We start from the raw sequence: 27,783 nt of genomic DNA, 5'->3' as shown, positions 1-27,783 counted from the left end.
AAACTCCCGGCGCAGCCCCGCGAGCGGCGGCGCCTTCGCAGCTGCAGCCGGCCGGGTCCGCCAGGCGCGGGGCAGAGCCGAGCCGAGCCCGGGCGTCGCAGCAGCCTCCCCCCCCCCACCGCCACCCCCAGCGCGCTGGGCCCCGCCATGGAGCTGCCCACCCTGCCCGGCGCCGAAGCCTCCCCCGCCGCCGCCTTCAACAGCGCCTGGCCCGCCGGCCCCTTCCCCAGCGCCGGCTGGAACGGCTCGGGGCCGCCGCCGGCCGCGCCCGCCACCTCGGTCTTCATCGCCATCGCCATCACCGCCCTCTACTCCGTGGTGTGCGTGGTCGGGCTGCTGGGCAACGTCCTGGTCATGTACGGCATCGTCAGGTACGGGCGCGGGGGCAGCGCATGCAGGGCCCCGCGGAGCGGGGGACACGGGTGCCACGAGGCTGGGCGGGACGTGGGGGGCAACACGGTCCTGGGGTGCGTGTGATGCTAGTGCCACGAGGCAGGGCAGGGGGCGCCACAGCCCCCGGGAGCGTGTGACACTAGTGCTGCCAGGCAGGACGGAGCACCCCAGCACTGGGGAACGTGAGACACCAGTGCCACAAGGCAGGGTAGGGGGCACGGGGGTCCTGGGGTGCGTGAGACACCAGTGCCACAAGGCAGGGTAGGGGGCACGGGGGTCCTGGGGTGCGTGAGACACCAGTGCCATGAGGCAGGGTAGGGGGCACGGGGGTCCTGGGGTGCGTGAGACACCAGTGCCATGAGGCAGGGCGGGGGCACCACGGCACTGGGGTGCGTGTGACACTAGTGCTGTCAGGCAGGGCAAGGGGCACCACAGCCCATGGGAGCGTGTGACGCTAGTGCCGTGAGGCAGGACAGGGGGCACCGCTGTTCTCCCTGCACCTGATCTCTTCCTCCACTACAAACCTCCCGTCACTTCTAGGGTTGCCTGTAAAGTACCGATACTGGACACACAGAAACATCAAAGGTGGGGCCAGAGGCCGCTGACCTAACGCCACGGGTCTCACTGAAGATCCCTGGGAAGCGATGTATACTACAGTGCTAGGGTAGCAGAACCCAGCCCTGAAGCTTTAAAAATCTCGAGGTATTTTAGAGAGACTGTGTGTGTGTACAGACTGGGGGTGTGTGCAAGCACATTAGTGCATTTGTGAGTGCATAGAATGTGGTATGAGCTTGTGTGTGTGTATTTGCGAAATGAGGGAATTAGAGCATGGTGAGGAATGTGAGAAAACTAATACAGCATGTGTGAGCAAAGCAACCCTATGTGTGCGACACCAGAGTGCTGCACGGTTGTGCAGCAGTGGGGTATGGTGCATGTGTCTATGTACGTACAGCATGCCCTGGAGGAAAGTGGAGGAAGAAAGAACCCCTAATGTCACTGCTTCCAAGTTCTGTGAGTCCCATTTAATTCCTAATTGTGACTTTTACGGTGTTTGTGTGAGGGCCATTTATAACGGGAGGTCTACAGCTAACCACGCTGTGTTCTGGCCGACGGGATGGTAGGAAGGTAACAGAGATAGCCCATGCACTCGGAGTGTCCTGCTGTGAAATCGAGTCTTACCAAGTCAGTGCCAATGGGCTTAAAATCAGTCGCTCTCAGATCTGAAGGTTGCAAAAAGAACTGTGCTCAGTAGATCGCTGTGCTAAAAGAGTGGGTAGTGGTTAAGAAGAGGGGGCACAGGGCTTGGATCCTGAGATGGTGTAAACTAGCAGAGGGTCGTGGAAGTCAGGGGAACTATTGAATCCAAGGTCTGGACGCGCGCGCGCGTGTGTGTGTGTGTTTCCCACCCATGAAAATATGACCGAGCCTGAGCTCAAAGGTACATTGTTTGCTTAACCAGAGGCTGAGTCACCACTCACGTGTCTACGCAGAACCTGGAGAGAAACGAGGTGCCAATGTGTTCTCCTTGTTATTTTTGACACATACAACATATGTAATGCCTGGCTTCAGCTGAAGGAGCTGAGCTGCACATCCAGTGAATTTCAGAATCCTCATCAGATTCGCAGATGAGCCTTACAGCTGCTGTATATTGCAGTTATCTAATAAAACAACCTACAGGTAATGGAGGATTCCATTTTCCTGCAGACAGTAACTCTGAGAGCTGCAGATCTCAACCTAAGTATTCTCGCCCTAGGTACAATGTCTCTGGGGAAGGACATGTGCAATTGCTTGATCAAACTGGTGAATAGCTGTGTGTTTCCCATGTAGGAGCCTGATCCAAAGCCCATCAAGGTCAATGGGAGTCTTTTCATTGCCTTCAGTGAGCTCTGGATCAGGCCCTAAGCCTAGCCCCGTAGAATTCATTGCAATTTGGGCCAGTGAAATTTAGAGTCAGATCCTCTGCCGGTGTGATTTGGTGTAGCTGAAGTGGCTTTCATTGGAATTACACCTGTTTCCACTCTTAACCTGTTGTATCATGTTCTCCACCATTATTCATCTGCCAGGGCTTCCAAAGCCTCTCATTCAATCCCATAGCACATGTTTACTCCTTCTGGAGTCCACCCCATAATGCTAATTCACTGTCCATTACCTTATCATTTGGGTTGGCTCAAGAGCACAAGGGGATGTAGCTACACTCACTCTAAGCTTCTCTCGTCTGTTGGAAGGGCAAGGACAATAATCATGCTGCCTGGGTATAGGGAATTTAGAAGTTCTTTGGTTCAAGTCAGCAATTCTGTCGCTGACTGTCCTGTAGAGGTGTTGAAAGGGTACTTAAAACAAAAGCCAGGCTCTTTCCATATTCCCCTCTGCTCACCACCATCCTCCCTGCACCTGATCACTGGCTTTGTCACTCATCTGGTACCAAATTTACCATCCTCCCCCACAAACCTGTCGCTTCTAGGAGGACGCCTGTAAATTATTAAGAATTGGCATATAGAACCAACAAGCCTGGGGCCAGAAGTTGCTGCCCTTACTGAAAATATCTGTGAAGTAATCTATTCTTCAGTGCTAGGGTAGCAGAATCTAGCCCTGAGGTTATAGAAATTTCAGTATATTTTAGTAAATAAATCTGGCACCATTTCCAGCTTCTTCCTTGGGTAGTATCTAGCAGTCCTGGTCTTGGACAAGAAGCTGTTTGTACAAGGTGATGTACAAATGTTTGTATGTATTTTCCTCATTGGGGGATCTTTGTCTCATTTTTAACAGCCAATTTCACATATTTAGAACTTTGGGAGGGTCGTGAGTTGTGTACTTAGCTCTTTTCATCTGCGCATCCCAAAGTAAGTACTATCCCCATTTTACAGATAGCAAAACTAAAGAGTGGAGAGATGAAATTATTTGCCTGGGGTTGTTCAATAATTAAGTGGCAAAACTTGGACTAAAACTCAGACCTTTAATGGGAGGCAGCTGTCCACGTGAAAGTTTCACTGTGTGTTTTTCAGTTGCAGTGCGAAAAACCTGTCATGCCTTTGGTTGGAGTGGGAAGAAAATAGGACTGGGAATCAGTCCCCGGGTAACAGCATAATTTTCAAAAATTCTTAAGGGACTTAGAAGCTTATGCTTTTGGGACTTAGATCCCTAAGTCACTTAGAGCCAGGTTCTCGAAGGTATTTAGGTGCCCAAAGACGCAGATCGGTGCCTAGTGGGAATGAAATATAAAAAATTCTGGTCCTTGAAAGTTTAGCCCTTCAACTCTAAGGGGCTGAGCAACTGCAGATTCTCAGGTGCCTCTGAATATCGGGTCCAAAATGCACCAGTGTGTTGTCTATTTGCCAAATGGGATAATGGTGCCAAAGCCACAGACTGCCGGGAGGCTCAGCTAATATTTGTGAAGTGCTTTCAGAGTCTCAGGGAAAAAAAAATTGTCTGTTTGTTATCAACATCATAATATGCACATAAGAGGCTAATGATGGGTAGCAATCAGAGGTAGGAACTAAATAAGCTGTTTATTACGTGGGCTGCTGTAAAATGGCAGCTTCGCTCCATATTGCTTTTATTTGCAATGTTCCACCGCAGCTGCACAAATTAGCAGATTTGTCTGGAGCTGGGGTATGAAAAAGGAACCCTCTTGCTCCCCCTTCATCCTGCCACTCCCACAGCCTGAAGCGTTCATCCTGCCGATGAATGGCACCGGATTAACGCTGTGAAGTTCCAGGAGATTGATTCCCATTGTTGTGGTGTAAGTGGTTGTTGCAAAATCTTTGTTTTCCAGCCTAAGACACAAAATATACCGTTCTCCCCAGTCCAACCACTGGCAGGGCAGCAGAACCTCCCTCGCATGCAGAAAGCCAGGTTCATGGGAATATGGCACAACAGATCTGGGTAGGATAAAACCCCTCACAATTCCAACTTTAAGCTGTTTTCAGTTTTCCTCTATGCTTTGCCAGCACACTCGGCCATAGCAACCACTGTGTCAGAAATAACCGGTGTGACTCACATGAGGTAAGTTACCCCCCAAAACAGACTGCCTCGGTGCTGGAAGAAACTGGATGATCTGTGCATGATCCGTTCTAGCCACTCCCTCTTGCACTGAACTCAAAGGGCATCAGAATCCAAGCAGGCCCCTTTCTGGGCAGGCTTTCATTCTGTAGCGAAATCAAATATTTTATCAGGAGATTCCCCCTCCCTCTCCAACCACATATCAGATCTAGAATTGAAAGGGATTATTTTTAGGATTTGATTCTGCACTATTAACACAGTTCACGCAAACTTCAGTGGGAGCAGGTGGAATCCAGGCGAGGCCTGAGCTGAGGCTCAGTGAAATCAATGGAAACACTCCCCTTTGGCTTCAACAGTAGCAAAACTGGACTTCTAATGATCAGCTTCAGGGAGCTGGGGGAGGAGATTGTACAGCACTGTGAAGCTTCGTCTCTTGAAAGTCAGGTGTGGTATGGTTATACTTCTCAAACAGTAGCTATCATCCTATGTTAGACTCATAGAATCCTAGGGCTAGAAGAGACCTCAGGAGGTCATCTAGTCCAGCCCCCTGCCTAAAGCAGGACCAACCCGAACTAAATCATCCAAGCCAGGACTTAAAAATCTGTAGGAATGGAGATTCCACCACCTCTCTAGGCAACACATTCCAGTGCTTCACCACCCTCCTGGTGAAGTAGATTTTCCTAATTTCCAACATACACCTCCTACTCTGACTTGAGACCATTGCTCCTTGTTCTGCCATCCACTGAGAACAGCCTCTTTCCATCCTCTTCCCATCCCCCTTCAGGAAGTTGAAGGCTGGTATCAAATCACCCCTCACTCTGTTCTACAGGTACGCAAAATCCAAGAAGCAGGGAGGGCAGGACCTAGGCCCAGGCACTGGCCAGCACAGATGAGCCAGTGACAGTAAGGGGCACGTACTGACTGGGCCATGTGAGAGAAAGTAGCAGGAATCCCTTCTGGGCCTTGCTTTCCTCTCACCCAATATGCCCCTGTGCTTCCAGCCCAATCAGTAAAAGCTACTGTGTGCGTGAGCACCCGTTGCTTTTTTGTCTTATGCTTTTGCAGTTACCATTGCCCTGACGTGAGATCTTTAAAATACCCCTTGAAACACCTGGCAGCTGCGTTATTGCCTCTGTCAATGCCCAACGCTTAATGTCCCTGTCTGATAGAATTACAGGAAATTAATCCTGTTGAACTCCACTCCTAGCAGAGCCATTTGTCTCCTCTGAGTGCTCAGTGGCCAATTTGCTAAGAGAACGTGTTGCAGAAGTATGATTCCCAGGACTGCAGAGAAGGTTCGGGTAGTGTCTCCTTTTAACCCCAAGCAGGCTTTCTAGGGTTTGTAGCTCCCCAGTCTAAAGGCTTCATCCTCTGATGCATGATTTTGAGACCCTTTTGTTTTTAATTGCTTTGGCCTTTCCCGTGCTGCACAAGGCTATACCAGGAAGCTCCCTCGGCTTGGGGTAAGTTCTAGTGGGACCCACTCTGAAGACCTCACTTAGGATTCAGTTGTGCCATTGCACCTCAACCAGAATTTGGGGACTCCAGAATGCCTCCATGAGTGTCCCAGGGCATGGAAGAGAGTGTACAAACTGCTATACTTTTGGAAAGATAGTTTTTGCCCATGAAAGCTTATGCCCAAATAAATCTGTGTCTTTAAGGTGCCACATGGTTCCTGGTTGTTCCCACACCCATGTGCACAAAGGCTCCACTGGCTGGCTCAAAAGGCCGAGGAGAGGGAAAGAAAGTTCCGTCTCCACCTATGCTCTAGCTCTGGCCTGTGTCTGTGAAGAATGCAGCCGCGGCTCTGCCTGCTTTTCACATGTTCCTGGGGGAGAGCCGCAGGGGAATAATTCAGGAGCAACTCTCTTTGCTGCAGTGATATCTCCTACTGCAAACACCCAGAATTCTAGCAGAGTCCAGCCCTTCACTTTATTCATTCCTGACTCAGGAAACTCCCACAAGCTTACAGGTGGGTTTGTCTGTGTGCAGCCTCGTCCATCAAAATCCGTCAGGTTTGCTTGCCCTCTCTTTAAATACAAAATACTTCCAGTAACAGGGGTGTGGCCTCCTTCCCTCCTGCATGTGCATGTGTGGGCCTGGGCACATGTGTGGCTGTGCAGAAACTCACATCTATGTGCATGCCTGCACAGACGCACAATGGTGTGCACACAGATCCACAAAGCAGCACAGGTCAAGCGCTCTTTGTTGGAGGCACCCCTAGCTGCTGTGTTTGGATACACCGGACACAGATGCTTTTACATTTCCTTTGGCCTGCATGGACTCCAGCATGGTCTCGTTCTTTGGTCGCGTACGGTCGGCCTGGGGAACTCCTCGCCAGAGGGTGTTGTGAAGACCAGGACTTTAAGTGGTTTCGAAAAAAGAACTAGATAAATTCATGGAGGTTAGGTCCATCTATGGCTACGAGCCAGGATGGATAGGGATGATGGCCTTTGCCTCTGTTTGTCAGCAGCTGGAAATGGATGACAGGAGAGGGATCACTCAGTGACTACATGGTCTGTCTGTCTGTCTGTCTCTCTCCCTCCTTTCTCTCACACACACACAACACAGGGTGTTGGGCTAGATGTACCTTTGGAGTGACCCAGTGTGGCTGTTCTTGTGTCTCTCTGGCACATTCCCTGTGCACAGACTCTGCCTGCTACCCCTTCACAGAAGTGGGATCTCCTAGTCTAACTGCCATGGCCCCCTTTCTAAACCAGTGCTACTTCAGGCAGCACAATACACAGAGCTGGGCAGAATAAAATACGCTTGCAGACCAATCCCTGCAGTGGTTTCACCACCGCTCTTCAGCTCTCTTTGAGATGTGGTCAGAGTCCTTTGAGCAGTCCAGGATCCTCCTGCCCAGGTCATCATCTTCCGATTGAAACACACTCTGCTAATCAGCTGGGCAGCACCAAATCTCTCCTGGGCAGCTGCCCAAGCTCTTAGCTTACAGGGAACACTGGGTGGAGGTCGAATTTCAGGTGGCAGTGGACCTGGCCTGGAGGCAGAGCGGGACTGGGGGCTCATGGGTGGGGGGCTGATGGTCAAGGTGGAGCAAGGCAGAAACTGGCCCGCCCCTCCTCCTTCATTGGCCCCTATAGGGGCAGGCCTGGGGCATACCCTACTGGGAACCACGGCTGTAGTGACTACACTGAAGTGCTACGGCAGTGCAGTGATGCTCAGTAGTATGCTGATGGAGAGTAGCCCCACAGATCCATCCTTTCGGCAGGGAATCGAGGGGCAAACCTTAAGCAGGAGAATGACCTGTACGGGAGGTTAGAGAGAGAGTGTGGGAGGAACGATCTCTTATTGGACCAGTTTCCATTGGTGAGGGACACCAGCCTTCCATCTCCACCGAGTTCTTCTGTCTCTCTCTCACGTCCTGGAATCAACTCAGCCACAGCAGCACCGGACTGGAGGTGGCCGTAGAACTGATGGAAGGTAGGAGACGGAAGCAGTTTGTCAACCACTAATTCCAACCCCCAACATCCACAGCCAAATGCACCCAGAGGTGCCCTCACTCCACAGCCAAACAAATCTGGAGCCTGCTGTTTGGGAGCAAGGAAGAGAGAAAGGGAACAGGCCATGGACGTGCTCTGATTGCATAGAGATGAGGGTTGTGTAGCCCCCTGTCAGTACAGTGGGCATAAGGACATTGCCTTATCTCACAGAGAGGTGGGAGGATACATTATAGCATCATCCACTACTGCAGTGGGGACCCTACTGGTACCAGAGATCAATAAAATTCAGGTTCAACTCCTGGCTGTGCTGCAGTCTCAGTCCTTGGGCAGGTCATGTCATTGGAGATGAGTGGTCCTTGAACTAGTGTAACTGCCCACAGGCCGACTTGACCCTAGGATCTCTGGAGCTTAATACAGGAGCCTCTGCAGTTAGAGCTAAAAGCCAGCTGGTTCTAGCTAAGGCTGTAGAGAGACATGTTCCTTCTCTGTGTAAGTGGTCAGAGTGCCACTGCGTGGGACAGTGAACCACATCCAGAGGTGTGTAGGTTACAGTAGCACCTGATGAAGCTGCACATGAGGACGAGTAATGCATAGGCGAGGCTCCAGCCAAGCCATGAGCCGGTCAGGTGACTCTCAGGCAGTGTTCCCTGTAAGCTGAGCATTTGGGTGGCCACTTATATCCACCAATCTATACTCAGATGCCACCCAGTTGGTTAACAGAGCCCTGACAGCTGGCAGCATGAGCGGACAACTGGACATGCCTTGGTGCACATATCAGTTTATTCTGCACATGGATGGAAGAAAAATAGCAGGAACACTGCTCTCAGGACAGGTGTATCAGCCTCACTGAAGAAAAGAGCAGCTCAGTCGGCAGTCTGTCACTACATGGCTTGGGACTTTCCTCTGCTTGGTAGTGTGGACTGACTTCACAGGCCTCAGCCCTGCTTGTGCTGCAGTCTTGTCCCTAGCCGTGCTCCAGCCCAGAGGAGGCTGTGAAGGCCAGCACTCTAACAGAGTTTAAAAAAGAGCTTGATAAATTTTTGGAGGTTAGGTCCATAAATGGCTATTAGCCAAGGGTAAGGTACGGTGCCCCTCGCCTTTAGTCAAAGGCTGGAGACAGATGGCAGGAGACAAATCGCTTGATCATTGTCTTTGGTTCATCTCCTCTGGGGCACCTGGCACTGGCCACTGTCGGCAGACAGGATACTGGGCTGGATGGACCTTTGGTCTGACCCAGTATGGCCGTTCTTTTGTTCTGGCTCCAGCCCAGCTCCTAGCCATGTTCCCAACATGCGTTTCCAGCTCTGAATCTTGGCTCTGACCCCTAGAACTGACTGCCACTATTCCAAACACTATGCCAGATCCTCCAGGCTTCATTTTCTGACATGTCCCTCTTTGTGTTTCAGTTTCCCTTCTGTAAAACGGATATAAGAATACATCACCCCACCTCATAGCCTTTGTTTTCCCGGTCCATTTTGGATTCCAAACCCTTTCAGGCCAGGACACCATCTCTTACCACATGTACAAACTGTGGCCCTAGCACAAATAAGCTGAGATTTTGATCAGACCTGTAAAGGTCCTAATCAAAATTCTCCTAATTCTCCTAGTCATAGTTTCATGGGATGTGGCAGGGGTGTTTCAGATAGAAGATGAAATCTGAAACTTATGCTCTGATGAGACATTCGCTGAAAAACTGAAGGTCCCAGCTGGGCTGAGGTTCCCTTCCAACCTGGCTCTTCCAAAGCAAGGAACCTCCTCTCCTTCAGCAACTGTATCAGAAAGAGCTTGTCTCCCCATTGCACTCCTCCAGCATCCTCCTCTCCATCCCGGCGCTGGTGTTCACGGAAAATAATCACATCAGTATCGCTTCATTACCAAGGCGACGTGGTGTTAAACTGTTCAAGAGCAGTGCCATATTCCATTAAAGCTCTTGGCAGCTGAAATCATTAAGCGAGCGGAAGAGAGTCTCAGCAGCTGGACACCAGGATCACTCGAATCTTATTTTCTCTTATGAACTGGAGAGCTGACATTTATAAGCTAATTAGGGGAAGGGAAGAGAGCATAAAGATGGATTATACAGGGCTGCAAAAGAAAAAAAAATGAATGGGCTGGAAGCCCAGAATGACCCCTGCTGGGTCAGGTCCTAGCCAGTGCAAATCAGGGCTGATCGACTGACCTTAAAAGAAATATGCTGATTTACATCAGCTGAAAATCTGGCCCTTTGATTCTCATTGAGTCCATTGTATCTCACTGTAAAGGAAAAGGCTCTGAGTCTAGGACCTTGTGGTGCTGCTGCACTATCCCTGGTAGAACTTCTCAGTCACGGGGGAACAATTTCTGTGCCCCAGCATTACTAATGGAGGTTGGTGCAGCAGTGTTACAGGGTGGGGACCAACTGACTAAGTAATAGTTCTGCAGAAAAGGACCTGGGCATTATAGTGGATGAGAAGCTGGACATGGGCAAACATTGTGCCCATGTAGCCAAGAAGGCTAACAGCATATTGGACTGCATTAGTAGAAGCATTGCCAGCAGATCTAGGGAAGTGATTATTCCCCTTTATTGGATACTGGTAAGGCCACATCTGGAATATTGTGTCCAGTTCTGGGGCCTCCATTACAAAAAGGGTGTGGATGCATTGGAGAGAGTCCAGCGGAGGGCAACAAAAATGATTAGGGGGCTGGAGCACATGACTTATGGGGAGAGACTGAGGGATTTGGGCTTATTTAGTTTGCAGAGGAGAAGACTGAGGGGCAATTTGATAGCAGCCTTCAAATACCTGAAGGAGGGCTCTAAAGAGGATGGAGAGAGGCTGTTCTCAGTGGTGACAGATGACAGAACAAGGAGCAGTGGTCTCAAGCTGAAGTGGGGAAGGTTCATGTTGGATCTTAGGAAAATCTATCTCACCAGGAGGGTGGTGAAGCACTGGAATGTTACCCAGAGAGGTGGTGGAATCTCCCTCCCTAGAGATTTTTAAGTCCTGGCTTTACAAACCCCTGGCTGGGATAATTAGTTGGGGTTGGTCCTGCTTTGAGCAGGGGGTTGGACTTGAACTCCTGAGGTCTCTTCCAGCCCTGTGATTCTCAGGTTTTTACCCCCTCCACAAGCATTCCACCTGTGCAGTGGGGAAACAGACACAGCCAGCAGCAATGAAGGGTCCTGTGGCACCTTACAGACTAACAGAAAAGTTTTGAGCATGAGCTTTCGTGAGCCCAGACTCACTTCATCAGATGCTGGTCAGCATCAGAGACCAGCATCTGATGAAGTGAGTCTGGGCTCACGAAAGCTCATGCTCAAAACTTTTCCGTTAGTCTATAAGGTGCCGCAGGACCCTTCGTTGCTGTTACAGATCCAGACTAACACGGCTACCCCTCCGATACTAGACACAGCCAAGACATCTGACTCCATATTGCCTCCACCGCATTTGGGGGATCATGTGTGTATGTGCGCACACGCACACGCACACACGTGCCAGGGTTCCATGTGGCTCCCAGCCAAGGCAGAACTCTGGTTGACTCTAATGGGAGTAGGAACAGGCTCAGAAGGTTGCTGGACCCAGGGTTTAACTGCACCTGAACATTTGCCTGTGCAAATCACACACTGCGTGTGCCGGTGGAGCCCAGACCGACAGAAAGTCACAAGTACATCAAGCTGAAATTTGTAAAGCCACCAAACAACTTGTGCCTTTTACTCCCAGGCATGGCGGTGACCCTGCCGCTAGGTGTAACCCTGCCAGCAGTGAGCTGTGCACCTGGGAGCACTGACTACCATCGCTCTGCTGACCCAGTGTTGTGCAAACCCACATTCCAATCCCACCTCCCCTAAGGAGGTGCTCGAACAGGGACACGCAAGAGGCTTTACCTATTGGGAAGGATGCCAATGGTCCAGTTTGCAAAGGCACTCAGCAAGATCCCACCCACTGAAGTCTGTGGAAGCTGCAGGAGCTCACCTCTTTGGAAAGTTATGAGGACAGCGTTAGCTTTCCATTCTCCTTCCCCTACCGTGTCCCAGGTTGCAGGGCACGCATCTCAGGCTAAGCACATTCTGCGGGGTGAGAATCAGCCTCCTTGTGGCCCTGATTTAGCCACTGTCTCTCTCAAAATCAGCCTGAAGTTACTCTCCTGAAACTCCCTTGTGCACCCCATTCTTGTATCTCCCTGGCGATGACCAGACTTCATATTCTCCTCCGTCATGCCAGGAAAGCCTCTCTTTGGGGGTGGTCCCATGTCCTCTGCTGCAGACCATCTCCTGGCATTGGCAGGGGCTGCATGAGCTTGATGTGCGGTGGCCAGGGATGAAAATCACTTGCAAGTTCTTACAGGTATTGTCCTATTGCAGCCCAGGTCCCTGCCAGCTCCTTACCTGCTGGCTCAGCCAGGTCTCGCCAGAGCTGCAAACCAGGATGTGCCCTCTGACTTTCACCTCTGGCAGTGACACTAGTGTGCTGAGCCAGTTCACCAGCTTTAAATCCCCACTGGAGGGAGTGTCGTGAGAATGTCCTTGTCCTGCAATAGGGGCTGCTGCTTTGAGTCAGCTCAGCTGGTCAAGTTTCACACCCAGCAACTGTGCTGCTGAACTGGTCACAATGCTCCTTGCACAAAGCCTCTGTGGCCTCAGGCTCCCCAAAATCACTGGTGAGTTGGACAGGTCAGTTAGCGCCATGGGGCCTGTCTAGTGCAAAGCACTGACCCCAAGCAAGCAGCCATTGTGTAGGAGCAAAGCCACTGCCCTGCACCCAGCCCTTGTGGACGTCCTGCACCCTGGGAAGACCCAGAGAATCCTGCAGAGACCACAGAGCTGCCCTGAAGTTGCAGTCACTGCTGTGACCCTAACACAGCCTTTCTGCTCAGGAGGGTGTCCGTAGACCAGCCACTCCTCCAGCCTGGCTCAGGCCTGATTTCCGCTCAGTCCCTTTGTGTGTGCTGGCGTGGAACTTGGCACTAGAGGGTGTGCACCCTGCAAAATCTTGCCCCCTCCCCCATGCTTGTGGCTGCTTGGGCAGGGCCAGACAGGCTGCACCAGGATTTGCTAGGAAAATCAGGGCACATGCCCGTGCATATTCATAAGGCCAGTTTTACCACAAGCCTGGCATTAAAGTTCAACGACCCCCCTGAGCCTGGAGCCGAGGGATGCAGTCAGACACTCCCACAGGCATATGCAGAAGACACAAGCCGGTACCTCTGCTCGCTTCCTTGCAGGGACAGTTTTGCTGCTGGTATAAGTGGGTGAGGCTCTGTTGCTCTCGTGTACACCAGAGCTGCATTTGGCCGTGCATATTTTTCAGGGCACTCGCAATTTGTGAAGCCACACTGACAGCCAGGCAATGATCTAAATAAGACTGAATGGGAAACAATAATTAACACCCAGATGAAATTAAGACAGGTGTTTTCAGGCTTCTCTAAGCACATCAGGAATGTATAAACGCCAGCTGCCAACTTGTCTGGAGTCACCTGTGCTGAGATACAGATGGAAGTTTGCCCTGGTGTCCTGGATTGAAATGTTCCTGACTGACCACGCTCGGGAAGGGCGGTGAGACAGGAAGTTCTCCAGTCAGTGAGGCACTTGACTCTCTCTGGCTTCAGTTTCCCCCTCTACTACAGAGTGTGTGTGATCTGGGTGTGTCACCTGGGGCCTGACTTTAAAAGTAACAAGTGGACCTGGGTTGTATGTAGTGCCGGGGTCTCAACCTCCTGGCCCAGGGGCCAGCTCCTGCCCGAGCAGTTCCCCAATCTGGCCCATACCTGGCTGCTGGCATGAGAGTCCCTGCAGCCCTCAGGGGTGTCCGTAACTTCCCCCCAAGTTCGGCCCCATCACCCCCCTGCTCTGCCCCTCCCCACTGCACCTCTTCCCACGATCCTGAGATTGGGAGATGGCAACAAAGCAGGGCTTTGCATCAGTCCACTCTGCCATGGCTCCTGCTGCCATAGGGAGTGCAGAGGGCCTGACCCCAGCTCACCTGGAGCCCTGCAGGCTACTGTGAGTAAGGAGGATGATCCTGTCCATAAGACGGTTGGGACAGCCATGCCAAGCCTTCCGATCTGGCTCCACACCCACCTCCCCGGGGCCCAAGGAACGTGCCGGCAGTGGCACAGAGCTAGCGGCTGGCAGGGGCTGGGGCTTGGGCTTGGGCTTGGGCTGGGTCAGGCTCCGAGGCGGGAGTGGGGGGGGGTGTTAAATTCCCAGGGGCAGCAAGCAGGGCCAGGGGCTGGAACATGTGGTGGACAGCCCCCTCCTGAAGCCCTGCCACAGGAGGCTGCTCACTGGCCCACAAGAAGGATTTGAGGACTGGCACTCGCCCTAAGGCCAACTGAGTATGAGAACCTTGTTGTAGTGCTTTTGCCCACCGGCACAACCAGGCCTCCTGAGTCCCAGCCTGGCGCCCTATCCACTAGGCCACCCTGCCTCCAGAATAAACAGCGCCACAACTGAAAGCATCCCCCCGACACCCACACACACACCAGTTACCCTCCCCAGAGCACAAAGAGAGGGGACAAAATAAATTCAAACTGCTGCTCCTGGGTGCACTAGCACGGGAAAGGGTTTGCTCAGGGCAGCCAGGGCAAGCTCTTTACTCACTGGACCACAGGCTGGGAACTTGCTGCTTTATTCCACTGCAGCGCAGCAGAGCCTTGGGGAGAAGTCGGGACTCCCACTCCCACATCTGCACACAAGGGGAGAGTGGAGCCTGGTGCTGTCCCATAATGCTCTGGGTACCCCTGTTAACCCTACCCTGACTAGGGAAGAGCTACTGGCTTCCTTAGACTTACCTCTGATTTAAATTGGTGGGAGAGAAAAGTGAGCTGAGCAAAGGAACAGATCGCAGCTGGATCTCTTTGTGCCCCCTGCAGGGTGCTAGGATATTACCCCAACGCTGCAGGGGGGTAAATAGCCATATGGGACAGAGGTGGTGAGAACCAGCCCTGCAAGGTGTAAGCCACTGTGTTTTACATGCCAAATAACTTTTAAAGGTGCCCTTCTGGGCTCACCTGGAGCCCTTTCATTATTAACCTGTAAGAACAGTCACAAGCCAGGCAGGAGTCTCCCCTCACATGCCGGCCAGTGATGATTTCTGTTTCTCCCCCGCCCTTTTGGGGTGTCCTTGTTTTAAAAGCTTTGCATATTTTTTTAAGCCAACGACTTAACTGCCTCTGTATCATGTCACAGCTCAGTCTGACGGCATGGATGGCCTTGTCCATGAGACGAGACAAGTGAGGCTAATGTTCTAGCTTGCAGTCGTGTTTAATTAGTTGAACCAGCCCTGTGTGATGCTACACCCACCAGAGTGTGTGCTGAAGAGCCGTGCTGGTTTGGCACAGACCGGAAAGTGGTTTCCGGAAGATTGTTTAGGGACCTGTTCTCTCTCTCCCTTCACTGCTTGTCACCGTGGCTTTGATAGAAATGACCGGCTGGTTTGTGGTTCTTCCCGACACAGCAGCTCTGCAGTGGGCATAGGGCGAGTCGTGGGTCTTCTGTCCAACCTAACAACGGGCGTGTATGTTGGAGGGAGCCGGCTGCCTCCATGTTTTAAAGAGACAAAATGATTTGTGTGGTCTGGAGTAATGCACACATCCCGGGCCAAGGGACAGGACACGTGGCAGCTCAGGGCATAAACCACATGCAGAAAGGTTCAAAGTGAAGTGAATGGAAGCAATTGATCTTGGGGAGTTGCACTGCCAGGCAGTGGGTGAAAGTCAGTGGGTGCCGCCTGGGGCACAGCTCCATCAAGAGGTGGCTGAGCTGCAGCAAACACCAGCAGGGAGCTAGTTAAGGAGCTGGCAGGGACCCGGGTTGCAATAGGAAAGTAGCTGAAGAAATATGTTACTTCTTTCACCTCTGCTGCCAGAGGCAAAGTTTAGTTCACTCAGGGGCCTAGTCTCCTCTCCCTGTGCACAGGTACTTCCCTGTCCGTGCAACATGAGCAAGGGACCGGGGGAGAAGGTGATCTGAATGTCTTGTGCTTTTTGCGCGCGCGCATACACACACACACACACACACACACACACACACACACACACACACACACACACACACACACACACACACACAGAGAGAGAGAGAGACCGACCGACCGACCGACCCCAACCCCCACCCACCCTATAGCAAACTTGACTAGGATGGCTCTGTGGTCTAGCTAGCTGGCTATCAAGCTGAGTGCTTGAACTGCCTGAGATCTAATCCCAGCTCTTCTGCTCGTGTGGACAGTGAGCAAGTCCTAAGGCTGCTGTGTGTAGTGTCAGCTTCTTGGCCCATTTCCCAAGGGGGGCTCTTGGTGCTCTATGATGGTGTTAATTAAACTGTGGTCTGTGGAGCCCTGGTTTTCTGGGACCAAGTCCCAGGTGTGCTGTGAGCGTTTGGAAAAATACACTGAGGTCTATATTTTCTATTGTTAAAACCAGATACAATGTTACCTCTTCATTGCCAGGATACCCGATTAAATTACTTCCTGTTGGTTTTCCTGTATATGTTGCTGTTTGGGTTGTGGGTTTGGGTTTTTTGGTTTTATTGGTTTTGTTTTGGTCTGACAATTTACAAAAAAAATTTTTAAGGGATTCAGCATAAAAATATTGTTTGGTGTGTGGTGGTCTCAAAGTTTAAGAAACACAGCTCTAGAAGTGGAAAGGAGCTCTCCGGGTTGATAAGTATCAGAGAAGTAGCCATGTTAGGTTGTATCTTCGAGAACAACAAGTAGTCCTGTGGCACCATATAGACTAACAGATATTTTGGAGCATAAGCTTTCGTGGGCAAAGACCTGCGTCATCAGATGCATGAGTCACTCTGATGAAGCGGGTCTTTGCTCATGAAAGTTTGTGCTCCAAAATATCTGTTAATCTATAAGATGCCACAGGACTACTTGTTCTCCAGCTTGAGGCATCTCCTGGCTCTCCTAGGCTTCCTGTGTGACCATGCACAAGTTGCCAGAGTTTCCCAAGCCTCACTTCTCCAGCTGTAAAGCAGAGATGATGCGAACAACGATGTTTTCAGCTCTTTAGATCAGAAGCCCTTTGGCCTCTTGTTAAGTGTATGCTGAGGGCCAAACACAACAGGACCCTAACCTTGCTATGTCTTCTAGGAACTGCAGTAACATTAGTTACAGTAAACTCTTTCATATCCAGCGTTCTGTCACCTGGAATTCTCAAATAACTGCCATTTTAACCATGAGTACATTTTAGTTATGTTTTCCATACGTACAGTACAGTGGAAATAAATACAGCAAATACAGTACAAGTTTACAGTGTACAATACCACTGTTGCTAGTAAATAAAGCACTCTGCCTACATTTTGTTTCTGAATATCTTATCTTGTTTTTGTTCAGCATTAAATATTACTCAGTTTACCTCTCTATTATCCAGAATATTTGAATATCCAGCAACCTCTCAGTCCCTGGGCTGCCAGATATGAAAGTGTTCACTGTATTAAAAATCACCATCAGCCCTCCCCATCAGGAGCACCGTGGCAATTAGCTGATGAATGTGGGTTCTGCGCTAAGGGTCTGGTTTCTGATAGGTGGGAGACCTTAGTAGGGGCTCACCTGGCTCCACGGCACATTTTTCTGTGTGGATAAATGGGGCTCAGCAATTCACTGCAGCCCTCCAAAGCAAGAGCCTGAGAGAAGGGGAGCAAGGTGAGAGACTGCCCAGCCCCACATTGCAATTGAGCCATGCTTCCCAGCCAGGGAAGAACATGTTTCCATTATGAAGAACAGCGTTGCTGAAACCATCACTTTAGAATAATAATTTATCCATGACCAGAGACCTGTGGCTTGAATTCAGCCAAGGCAATGTTCCTCTCACTCTGTCCTCAGGCTTAGCCAACCATAGAGCGAACCCTGAAGGACACACACTCTCCTAAGAAAGAGCATCTGCAGAGAGCACCCGTGGTTAGCAGCTGCAAGCAGCTCCTTAAACTCTTGCTAAGCACCAAAGTCCCACCCAGGACCGTGAGCGGATTCCAAGCAATGAATCTGAGTGGAAATGCAGTCTCTTCTCTTTCAGCCTGCAGAGAACACAATGCTGCAGTCAGTAGCCTGCTGGCTGAACAATAGATTTCACCCTGACTAAATCCACATAGTTCCTGATAAAAGTTAAGGATAGACAGTGGCTGCCAGCAATGGGCCACATTAGTTGAAGCTCGATTGGAAAGGCAGAGGGTGATGAGGTCTGGAATAGCTGGGTGGGGGCTGTAGGTCAAGACCGAGGGCCTGGTTGGAATGGCAGCTCCAGGGCTGTAACAGAAGGGGTGTCTGCATGTGAGGGCTGCGATGCATTGGCAGAGCTGAGTGTTGATGGGACAGAATTGGGGCCCCAGGGCAGTGGACATTCCCAGTGGGCTCACCCAGAATTCCCCTGGAGGCTGTAGGGCAGCCCAGGCTAGAGCATGAGGTTCACCACTCATTTAAGGGGTTGCTGGTGCTTTCCACGTGTAACACACTGGCACAATGGGTGTCGTGTCCCTCTCTAGGGCTGGTCCATATAACAGCCTAATGTTGCAACCAGCTGCCTGACTGACTTCTGTCACTCACTAAGTGGAGGGGGCCGTGCTTTTATTGTCAGTGGTACTTGGGTTCAAACCCTGCTCCCGCATGGGAGATAAACACACTTGCATTCAGAGAGGTCCAGGACAAGCAGGGCTGGCTCTGGCTCCCCTCCAACGGCAATGCAGGTACACTAGGGAAAAGTGCCTAGGCAGTTACTTTCCTCGGATGTGTCTTCGCAGCAGGAGGGTACCACTACCCAGATACCAGGTCTGCTGGTGCACCACAGCTGCCGTGCGACAGAGCCAGGCTGCTAGTCAGTTACGCCCCAAACTGCAAGGCACATCACTAATTGAGAAAGGCAGGGGCTGCGTTGTTACTTGGAAGCAGGGCACGATGCTACCACGCATTGTCCCTTCTGTTCCACTCCTACATCCCTGCACCACCTGGCCCTCTGACAACAGGACCAAGCATGCAACATAATATGCACAGCTGACCCTGCCCAAGTCTCTGGTGCCTGGGTCAAGAAAACTCAGTTAACCAAAGCTTACCATTGTAGGCCAGCTCATGACTGACCACAGCACATCCTAAGGTTGTGATGACAGCTTCTTCCCAAACTGGGCAGTCATCAGAACCGAACACTTATCACACCTCTTCCCCACATCAGACAGGTCTGGTTTGCACCATGAACCAGTGACGAAGGGGCTCAGCAGCCCTCAAACCAACTGGGGAAGTGAATTCCAAACTCAGGAACACTTGGCCGAGACCAGCCTAGGGCTGTGGCTGTAGATCTTCATGAATTCTAAGAGCTCACGGATTGTGCAGGTCAGAACCTTGAAGACCTTGGAACCTTTTAGAAAATTCAGAGTTCCAGATTTTCCCTCATGCAAGAACTTGGCGTTTTAGAACTTCTGAAGTGGGATCCCATAATTTAAAGGACAAAAGAAAAAAATAATTAATGTCCTGAAAGTTCTCAGTGTTTCAGTAGGGACCCAAGAGAGCCTTTGTCTGTATTGCCTTATGAAAATGCCTAACTGCATTTGTTTTATACATGTTTAATATGCATTCACACAGTCTGCAGATAGGAAGGAACATGTTAGAGGTTAGTGCAGAATGTGGTGAGAAGACCCTTGAGTTCTGTTTCCAGGATCTGATAGCTGTGTTGATTTTGTATAAACTACTTAATATCTTGTTCCAGAATTTTCAAAAGAGCTCAGCTGCTGTTTAGGTATCTAAATAAGTACCCAGATTTCAGGCATCGTGAACAGTGCTTTGAAATAAGTAGCCAAATTAATCTGACATCTCAATAAACCAGCAGATATTCAAAAGACCCCAGATGCACATTGAGTGCTGAGTACTTCTGAAGAGTTAGCTGTGTCACTCTAGGGCAGTGGGTCCCAAGCTTTTCAGCATCATGCCCGCTTTTCATTTTTGAAAAACCCTCATACACCTCTTCTTTACCATCATCCAACCCCCCTTAAAAAAAATTCCATTCATAATTTAAAATAGACCCAAAACCTTGATATAAAAATTTTTTTTTAATTAAAAATAAGCAGAAATAGTTTTTCCTGGCCCCTTGCAGGTGCCTGGTGCAGCCCCAGCTGGCCAGCTGTCTGAGCCCTGTGCCAGCCGCCAGAGCTGCCTGCGCCAGTTGCCTGCCCGCCTGCCTGAACCCTGTGCATCCGGAGCTGCCCATCCAAGCTGACAGTGTCCCACGTTGCTGGGGCCAGCTGGCCAGCTGCCCACCTCCCACCCGCCAGCCGCCAGGACCAGCTGCCTGCCCAAGCCCCACGCTTACAGGGCCAGCCACCTGCCTGCCAGTCCCGAGCTGCCCAACCCCTGTGATACTGGGGCCAGACACAGAAGCCCTGCAAGCCGGCTGCCCGAGCCTCATGAGTCTCCCTTCACACCTGAGACCCTCCCCTCCCCCAAAGCCAGGCACCCCCAGTCCCCCACTCTCACCCCATCCTCCTCCTCCTCCTCCCCTCCCCAACCCACACACACCTTTGCAAGAGGCAGCTAGCTCCACATGGGTCTTTGCCTGCTGCCTGCTTTTTATCATGGCTGTACTGAGTTGCCAACATAAAATGGCAATGGCTGAGAATTGGAAGCAAAGGTCAGCTTTTTCTTTGGGTGGGGGAATGATGGGGGGGCTGGGTTACCTCATGCCCCCCCCTAGAATTTCTTCATGCACCCCCCATGAAGACACACCCCCCAGTTTGGGAAACCATGCTCTAGGAGCTGGTATACACTGGGAAAACCTGGCCCAGAGCTTTTCTGGAAATGTGCCCATGTGTGCCTCAATTTACCTGCTCTAAAGTGGGCCTAATAATCATCTAGTTCTGGTCTCTGTGGTATAAGGTTTGTAAGGTCTTTTGAGGAAGTTTAGGGGGGAAAAAGCTACAATTGCAAAGAACTACTGTTAATCAGGAAATTTCAGCTAGTTCCCGTGGGTTGCTGAATGGATTTCAGCAAGCAATCCGGTAGGAAAAAACCAAGAGATAATAGTGAGGGGAAAGAAAGAAAAAAAGAGAGAAAGAAGCCAGCTATACGAGGAAGGCTGCTAACTGTTCTGTAGCAGCAGAGAGAGATTAAATTATTTAATTTGAAAGAAGGCTTTTTCTGAAAGGCTGCTTATGTGCTCTTACCTCATCTTCCTTTGAATTCTCAGCAAGGTCGCTTTTCTCTGCAATCTAGCTACAGAAATGATTAATACTGCCTTATGCAACTAATGGGATTAGAACCTCTGCAGGACCGAACTTTAGTCTACTCTTTCCTAATTGGAGCCCCAGTTCGTCCAAGTACCTAAGCACGGGCTTAATGTTAAGGAAATTGCGCCAGTTACATAAGAACCTAAAAACGGCCATTCTGAGTTAGGCTGTGGCTACACCTCCAGGAAAATTGACCCCATCAGGGTCGATCTTCTGCAGTTGTGTTTCACGTGGTTGGTAGAGATGAACGAAATACATCTGCCTGGGGTTAGAAGTCGCCCTCTGTACTCCTCGCTGTCTCCAGGCATACAGGAGAAACTTTCCTGTTGACCTCCCTCTGTGTGGGCGGCCCAGTAAGTCAATTGCAGATAAGTTGCTTCCAACTATGCAACTGCCATAGCAAGAATTGCATATCTGTAACTGACTGAGCTGCCGAGTGTAGACCAAGCCTCAGGCTAAAGGTCCATCTAGTCCAGTATCCTGTCTTCCAACAGCGCCAGGTGCCCCAAAGGCAGTGAACAGAACAGGCAATCATCGTCATCCCTCTCCTGCCGCCCACTTCCAGTCTAAGGTCTAAGTACACTATATCCAATGAATCCCCCTTGTACACATGCTTATTAGTCCCCTCAAAGAACTCTAGAAGATTAGTAAGGCAGAACTTCCCTTTGCCTTAGGGCCCCTGGTGCAAGGTGGGAAGGGGCCCAGCTCCGCACCAACCAGAAGGGGCGGAGCCAAGGACAGAAGAGGTGGGACCTAAGGCAGTCAGGGCCTTAGTGCCGCCTGAGCCACGGCACTGGGCCCCCCACCATCCTTCACAGCCATGCAGAGCAGTGGAGCAGCAATGCTGTGGCACTTCAAGGGAGCCCGGAGCTCCAGCTGCAACTTTGGCAATGGCAGTGGATGGAACTTCATCCACCTTTGAAATGCTGGAGCAACTGTCCCCTTTGCCCCCTCCTCTTGGCAGTCCATTGATTTCAGTACCCAAATACCTTTGAGGCTCTGGGCCTTAGCCTCTGTGTAGCACCCAGCTCCGTTGGCCCTGAATAAACTCAGATGCCCTTTAATCTTTCTCCCTTGTGTTGTCCCCTCAGATACACCAAGATGAAAACAGCCACCAACATTTACATCTTCAACTTGGCTCTCGCGGACGCCCTGGCAACCAGCACACTGCCCTTCCAGAGCGCCAAATACCTCATGGAGACGTGGCCCTTTGGAGAGCTGCTCTGCAAACTCATCCTCTCCATTGACTACTACAACATGTTCACCAGCATCTTCACGCTGACCATGATGAGCGTGGATCGCTACATTGCCGTTTGCCACCCAGTCAAGGCCCTGGACTTCCGCACCCCAGCCAAAGCCAAGATCATCAATGTCTGCATCTGGGTCCTCTCCTCTGTCATTGGCGTGCCTATCATGATCATGGCTGTGACAAAGTCAAAAGGCAAGTGAATGCGGCCCCTGCTGTGAGCCTTTGGCTAGAGTATGCCAGCTCAAACCAACCTTCCTGGAACTGCAGGGCTGACCCTCTGGCCTTGTCTATACTTGCAGCAGCTACACACCCCAGGGAGAAAGAGGCTGTGTCATAGCTGCTGTGTGCATAGCCGCAACACAATAGTGAGAGGTGCTGGCAGGGAAAAGGCAGAGGGGAAAGCCAGCAGCAGCAGGGAGTTCCCAGGGCTTTTCCCCAGCCAAAGCTTTTCCTTGCGCTGGGGAAAAGTTCCAGCTGCTGGGAGGCAGTGGGACACTACACAGCTCAGAAGAGTGGTGTAAATGGAGGAGGGGCTGCTTAGGTGTGTAGAGAGCTATTCATAACCTAAGGCTTTGGCATGTGTGGCTCCTCAGCTAAGCAGTGCCTCACTATTTATACTATCTGTACCCCGGCTAGCTGAGCATAAACGTAAGACATGTAGGCTGTGATAGAGGCAGGCCAGAGGGCTGCAGAGAAGTGGTGGAAGGGAAATATATTAGCCCCAGGTTAAATAGGTCCCTGTTCCCAAGATAAACTAACAGAGGTTACCCTAGAACTCTCAGGAACTTGTCAGATTCAAGCCAATCAAATTTCTGGAGACAGTTAGGTGGTTTCCAGAGACAAGGGAGTCAGACTAACCAGAACCCCTCAGGCCAATTAAGAAATGGTTGCAACTGGTTAAAAAGGGCTCCTCTTCTGTTGGCTCAGTGCACCAAAGAGCTGAGGAGAGATGGAGCTGTGGAGTATCTGGGAGGAGCAAGAGCCAGTAGGTGCCAGAAAGGAGAACCTGGGGGTAAGAAAGGTGCTGGTTAGCGCTGTGGGGAAGTGGCCCAGGGAGCAGTAGATGTCAGGTGGCCATTATTGGAGACATTTGCAGGCAACTGCTTTCATAGGGTTCCTGGGCTGGAGCCCAGAGATGAGGACAGGCCTGGCTTCTCCCCATCACCATCTCCCCCTGACAACACAGGAAGAAGACTGGTTTTGGTAAAGGGGTTTGTCCTGCTCTGCTCCACTAGGAGGTGCCACAGAGACTATGGAATTTGGTTTCCCCACTTTTCCCCATGCTGGCCAAGCAGCTCAACAAATGGCGAGCTGGGGCCCTAGAGAAATGCCTAAACTGTGGGCTGCTGTGAGCCTCGGCAGGTATGTCTTCACTACAGGGAAGATCCACCCTCGTGCGGTCAATCTTCTAGAGTTCACGTTAGCGTGCTTAATTTAACTTACAGGGTGACCCCATTGACCACAGTGCTCCTGCCTCCCCCGTTAAGAGTAAGGGAAGTTGACAGGAGCACAGGCTCCTGATGGCCTCCCTTAATGGAGGCGGCATGGAAGCCTGAATTAAGGTACATTGACTCCAGCTGCATAATTACTGTAGGTGGAATTGCGTACCTTAATTCGACCTTTCCCTGTAGTGTGGACCTGCCCTGAACAAACAATCCACCTAAAAGCAAGGGGACCCCCTTCAGGTGGAGGAGCTGCTTTGTCATAAGGTGTAGCTCAAGGTAGCTGCTGGCTTGAGAGGAAGGGTAGGGGTGTGGCTCTGTCGCTGGGCTAGGACCAGAAAGTGCTGGTTCCGGATCTTGGCTTTGCATGCATCTGACAAAGTGGGTCTTTGCCCACGAAAGCTCATGCTCCATTATTAGTCTGTAAGGTGCCACAGGACTTCTCATTGTGGATTCACCCAGTGCTTTCTCTCCTGCCCTGTCTCTCAGGGGAGGTTGATTAGTTCTGAGCTTGTGCAGCCTGGTAAGTGGGAGGATGTCACAGTCGAGGTCCATTTTGTGGCATCTCTACAATGAGTCTTTGGCCCCATTTCCGGAGCACAAGCATCTGCCTCACAGGAATCAGCATTAGAATGGGCAGTCTCCGAAACCTCTGCAACTGAATGAGGCATGGAGACCTTTCAGACTCGCTAGCTCTAAGAACGGCTTTGTGACCAGAGGAAGGGTGTTATCATTATTCATCAACAGAGGCTCCTGTTTAAGAGTCTTATTTGTATAGCAGTAGGGCCTGGAAGCCTAATTTAGGATTGTGGTCCTTCTGTGCATGGCGCTGTACACATATCAGATGAAAAGGTGACCCTGCCCCAAAGACCCCACAATCTACAAATGCTCAACAAACACAGTAGAGCCACGATATAGTGGATCCCATTTTACCGGACATTGGTAATAACCGACATCCACTAGCATCCCCCCAAAGAAAGTAGAGTACAATACTCACCAGAGGTGCCACTGGTCCCGCCCCCATGGATGAGACCACCGTAGCCATGGTGTTCCCTGGCTGCGGCTTGGAGGGCCTCCGCTGCTGTGTCCCCACCTCCTGGCACGGCTGAGATCCATGATGGTTATTCCAGCCATGACCAGAGACCCCAGCCATGAGTGGGAGGGAACATGGTGGTACCAGTCACTCAGAGCTAGGGGAGATGCTACGCTCTGCTCTGAGCATGGTCAACTGGGAGCTGGAGGTGCAAACCTTCTAATATAACGGACTTTCAGTTTTAACGGACACCCCTCCCCCCATTAGTCCATTATATCGAGGGTTTACTGCATTAATTAGCCCTTTCAACGTAGCTTGAGACAGGCAAATAGATTTAGACTGATGGGAAAACTGAGGAACTCATCGGTAAATCTATAAAACTCAGAACAGGCCAACCTGAAGCCTGGATCTAGATCTTTGATTCTGTGCCCAGATCTCGTTAAAAAGCTAGCCTACAGTTATTCAATGAGTCGGTGGCAGAGGTTTGAAAAGCCCCAAGTGTAATTGCAAACAAAAATCCGTTAGTTTTCATGAAGTTTGCAGGTTAAGTGAACTCTGATCTTAACACTAACACAATTTTAGCCTAGGTAATTACAGGGTTATACGTAACGTAACATCCTAGCAATCAACAAGTTAGATAATTAACATTTCCTTTGAATTCCTAGACTACCACACAAGTGAACTGGCCCAATTTAACATTTCCTTGGATTTCTATTAGCTTGTGAGTGAATTACCCTGCAGCCTTGTCCTAAGCTGGCACCTGGATAGAGAGCATCACACCAACTCAACAGCACTCTGTCTCTGAAGCAGTCTGTTCAGCTAGAGTTAAATCTCTCCAAATACAAATGTTAGGAATTTAGCTGGATGTGTTTGGGAACTGAGCAGGTGCCAAGGTTGGAACCTGCATGTGCACAGGCAGCTCTGTCTGCTGAAAAAAAAGGATCCTGGTTGGCTGCTTGGAGAATTGCGGAGGTGGCAGCTTTGAACAGTCTAATCATTTGAATACAATGGGAGACACAGCATGCAAATAAGGCCCTATTGTATGCAAATGCAGGCTCCTACTCTGATGCAAATTAAGCCTGTTGAATTCAACTGCCATTCCAATTATCCTACTGATGCGATCCCCGTTGGTGTTCGGCTGTCAGGAGTATTTAATTATGTTGACATAGAAACATGGGAACAATTGACGAGTTCTTTGCCTGTGCCATTTTCATAAGTAGAAAGGGCTGTCAGTGCACCCTTGGGGCAGCTGATCCAAGTAACAGGCTGTACTAACTCGGTCTCTCTCCCATGCGCCTGTCCTCTCTCTCCATGCAGATGGGGTTGTGCTTTGCATGCTCCAGTTTCCCGATCCCCCCATGTACTGGGACACGGTGACCAAGATCTGCGTGTTCATCTTCGCCTTCCTGGTGCCTATCCTGGTCATCACCATCTGCTACGGCCTCATGATCCTACGCCTCAAGAGTGTGCGCCTCCTCTCAGGCTCCAAGGAGAAGGACCGCAACCTGCGCCGCATCACCCGCATGGTGCTGGTGGTGGTAGCGGCCTTCATCATCTGCTGGACGCCCATCCACATCTTCGTCATCGTCTGGACACTGGTGGACATAGACAAGAAGAATCCCTACGTGGTGGCCAGCTTGCACTTCTGCATTGCCCTGGGTTACACCAACAGCAGCCTCAACCCTGTCCTCTATGCCTTCCTGGATGAGAACTTCAAGAGGTGCTTCCGGGAATTCTGCCTGCCCTTCCGATCCCAGATGGAGCAGAGCAGCTTCTCCCGGGCAAGGAACACCACCCGAGAGCGCATCTCCACCTGCACCCCTTCGGAAGTCCTCCATAAGCCGGCATGACTAGACATGGACAGCCACCATCGGGGCACCCGTGGCCGCAGAGGAGAGGAACTGCACTCAGAGGTGACTCAGGTCACCACCACGGAATTCTAGCGAAGGTGGCTGGAGAGGAGCCAGGAGGCTGCTCAAGGGCTCTTTAAAAAAAAAAAAAAAAGACCTTTGCAGGTGCTTGATTCTCCATGGAGACACCAGGAGGGCAGGGGACTGGACTTAACTTCTTGAGATCCCTTCCTGTTCTAGTATTCTGTGATTCTATTATGGGGAGTTGGGGAGGAGACATGAGGGTGGGGGCTCAGCATAACAAAGCAACGGATTCCTGAAACTTTCCAAAAACCTGTAAAAAAAAAAAAAACAAAAAACTGCGGCATCAGACAGGGACTGAGGAAGATCTGCAGGCTGCAGGCACATCAGAAGACAACCACTAAACCTCCACCACAAGGCAACCTTGAGATGGGAAGCTCTGGACCCCTGCCCCACCTACAAGAAGGGTAGTGTGGGGAACCCACAGCTGCTTGCATGAGGGTGGAGCCGCCTCATTAGCAGCCACTGAAATAAAAGCCCAGGCACCCTTTGAACCCTGGTTGGCATGATGCAAACTCTGCTTCCCCATGAAGCTTGCATTTTGTTCCACTGATGCCAGCATGTGGCCCCAGTGGGGAGACACCTCAGCGAGCTGAATGCAAACCACTGCAGCAGCGTGCGTCAGCTCTGAAATCCATGCGACATGGACCTGGGATTCCCCCACCACTCTAGGGCTCTGGGGAGGAACCCCTGTGCTTTTCTGACCCCCATTCGGACACCGTACATGGAGGGCCCCAGCTCATCCTGCTGACCTTTTGCTGCTGCCCTTTGGGACGGAGGCTGATGCCCCCCCCCCCGCCCCCGGGAGAGCAGCGCACACACTAACTGCCCTGTTTTGTACATATGTACATTCCAACAGCCTGCGGGAAGCAGTGCCTGTGCCAGGAGGGGCGAAACACCCCCGAGTACGTGGCTGCTTGTCTTGCGTTCCCACCCCCTTTTTCTCGCTGCTTCGTTTTCTCTGCACAACCTTATGCCGTGCAAAACAGGAGCCAAAGGAGACAACCTTGCACAGAACCGGCGAGCCACGGAGCTGCCTGACACACTCGTGTAAGGGGCTAGTTCTAACAACAGCCTGCAAGAATGCACTCA

At 51.0% G+C, this 27,783-nt stretch overlaps 1 protein-coding gene across 1 annotated transcript; it reads left to right on the top strand.

The window, feature by feature from the left end:
- Positions 1-210: 210 nt before the first annotated feature.
- Positions 211-26,610, top strand: OPRD1 (opioid receptor delta 1). The gene is made up of 3 exons (XM_074976205.1): positions 211-371; positions 22,128-22,477; positions 26,078-26,610. The coding sequence occupies exons 1-3, from the start codon at positions 355-357 to the stop codon at positions 26,608-26,610; spliced, it is 900 nt and encodes a 299-aa protein (XP_074832306.1). The 5' UTR covers positions 211-354.
- Positions 26,611-27,783: the final 1,173 nt, after the last annotated feature.

The sequence above is a fragment of the Carettochelys insculpta genome, chromosome 24 (genome assembly GCF_033958435.1).
Source record: "Carettochelys insculpta isolate YL-2023 chromosome 24, ASM3395843v1, whole genome shotgun sequence".
In the NCBI taxonomy this organism is placed as follows: Eukaryota; Metazoa; Chordata; order Testudines; family Carettochelyidae; genus Carettochelys; species Carettochelys insculpta.
Note: the sequence above shows the minus strand (reverse complement) of the source record. Positions and strands in the feature narration are given on the sequence as shown.

Bases quoted from the DNA above. Each gene is read 5' to 3' on its own strand.
- OPRD1 (XM_074976205.1), top strand. The intron at 22,478-26,077 runs GCAAGTGAATGC...CTCTCCATGCAG, and splicing joins GGCTGTGACAAAGTCAAAAG to ATGGGGTTGTGCTTTGCATG.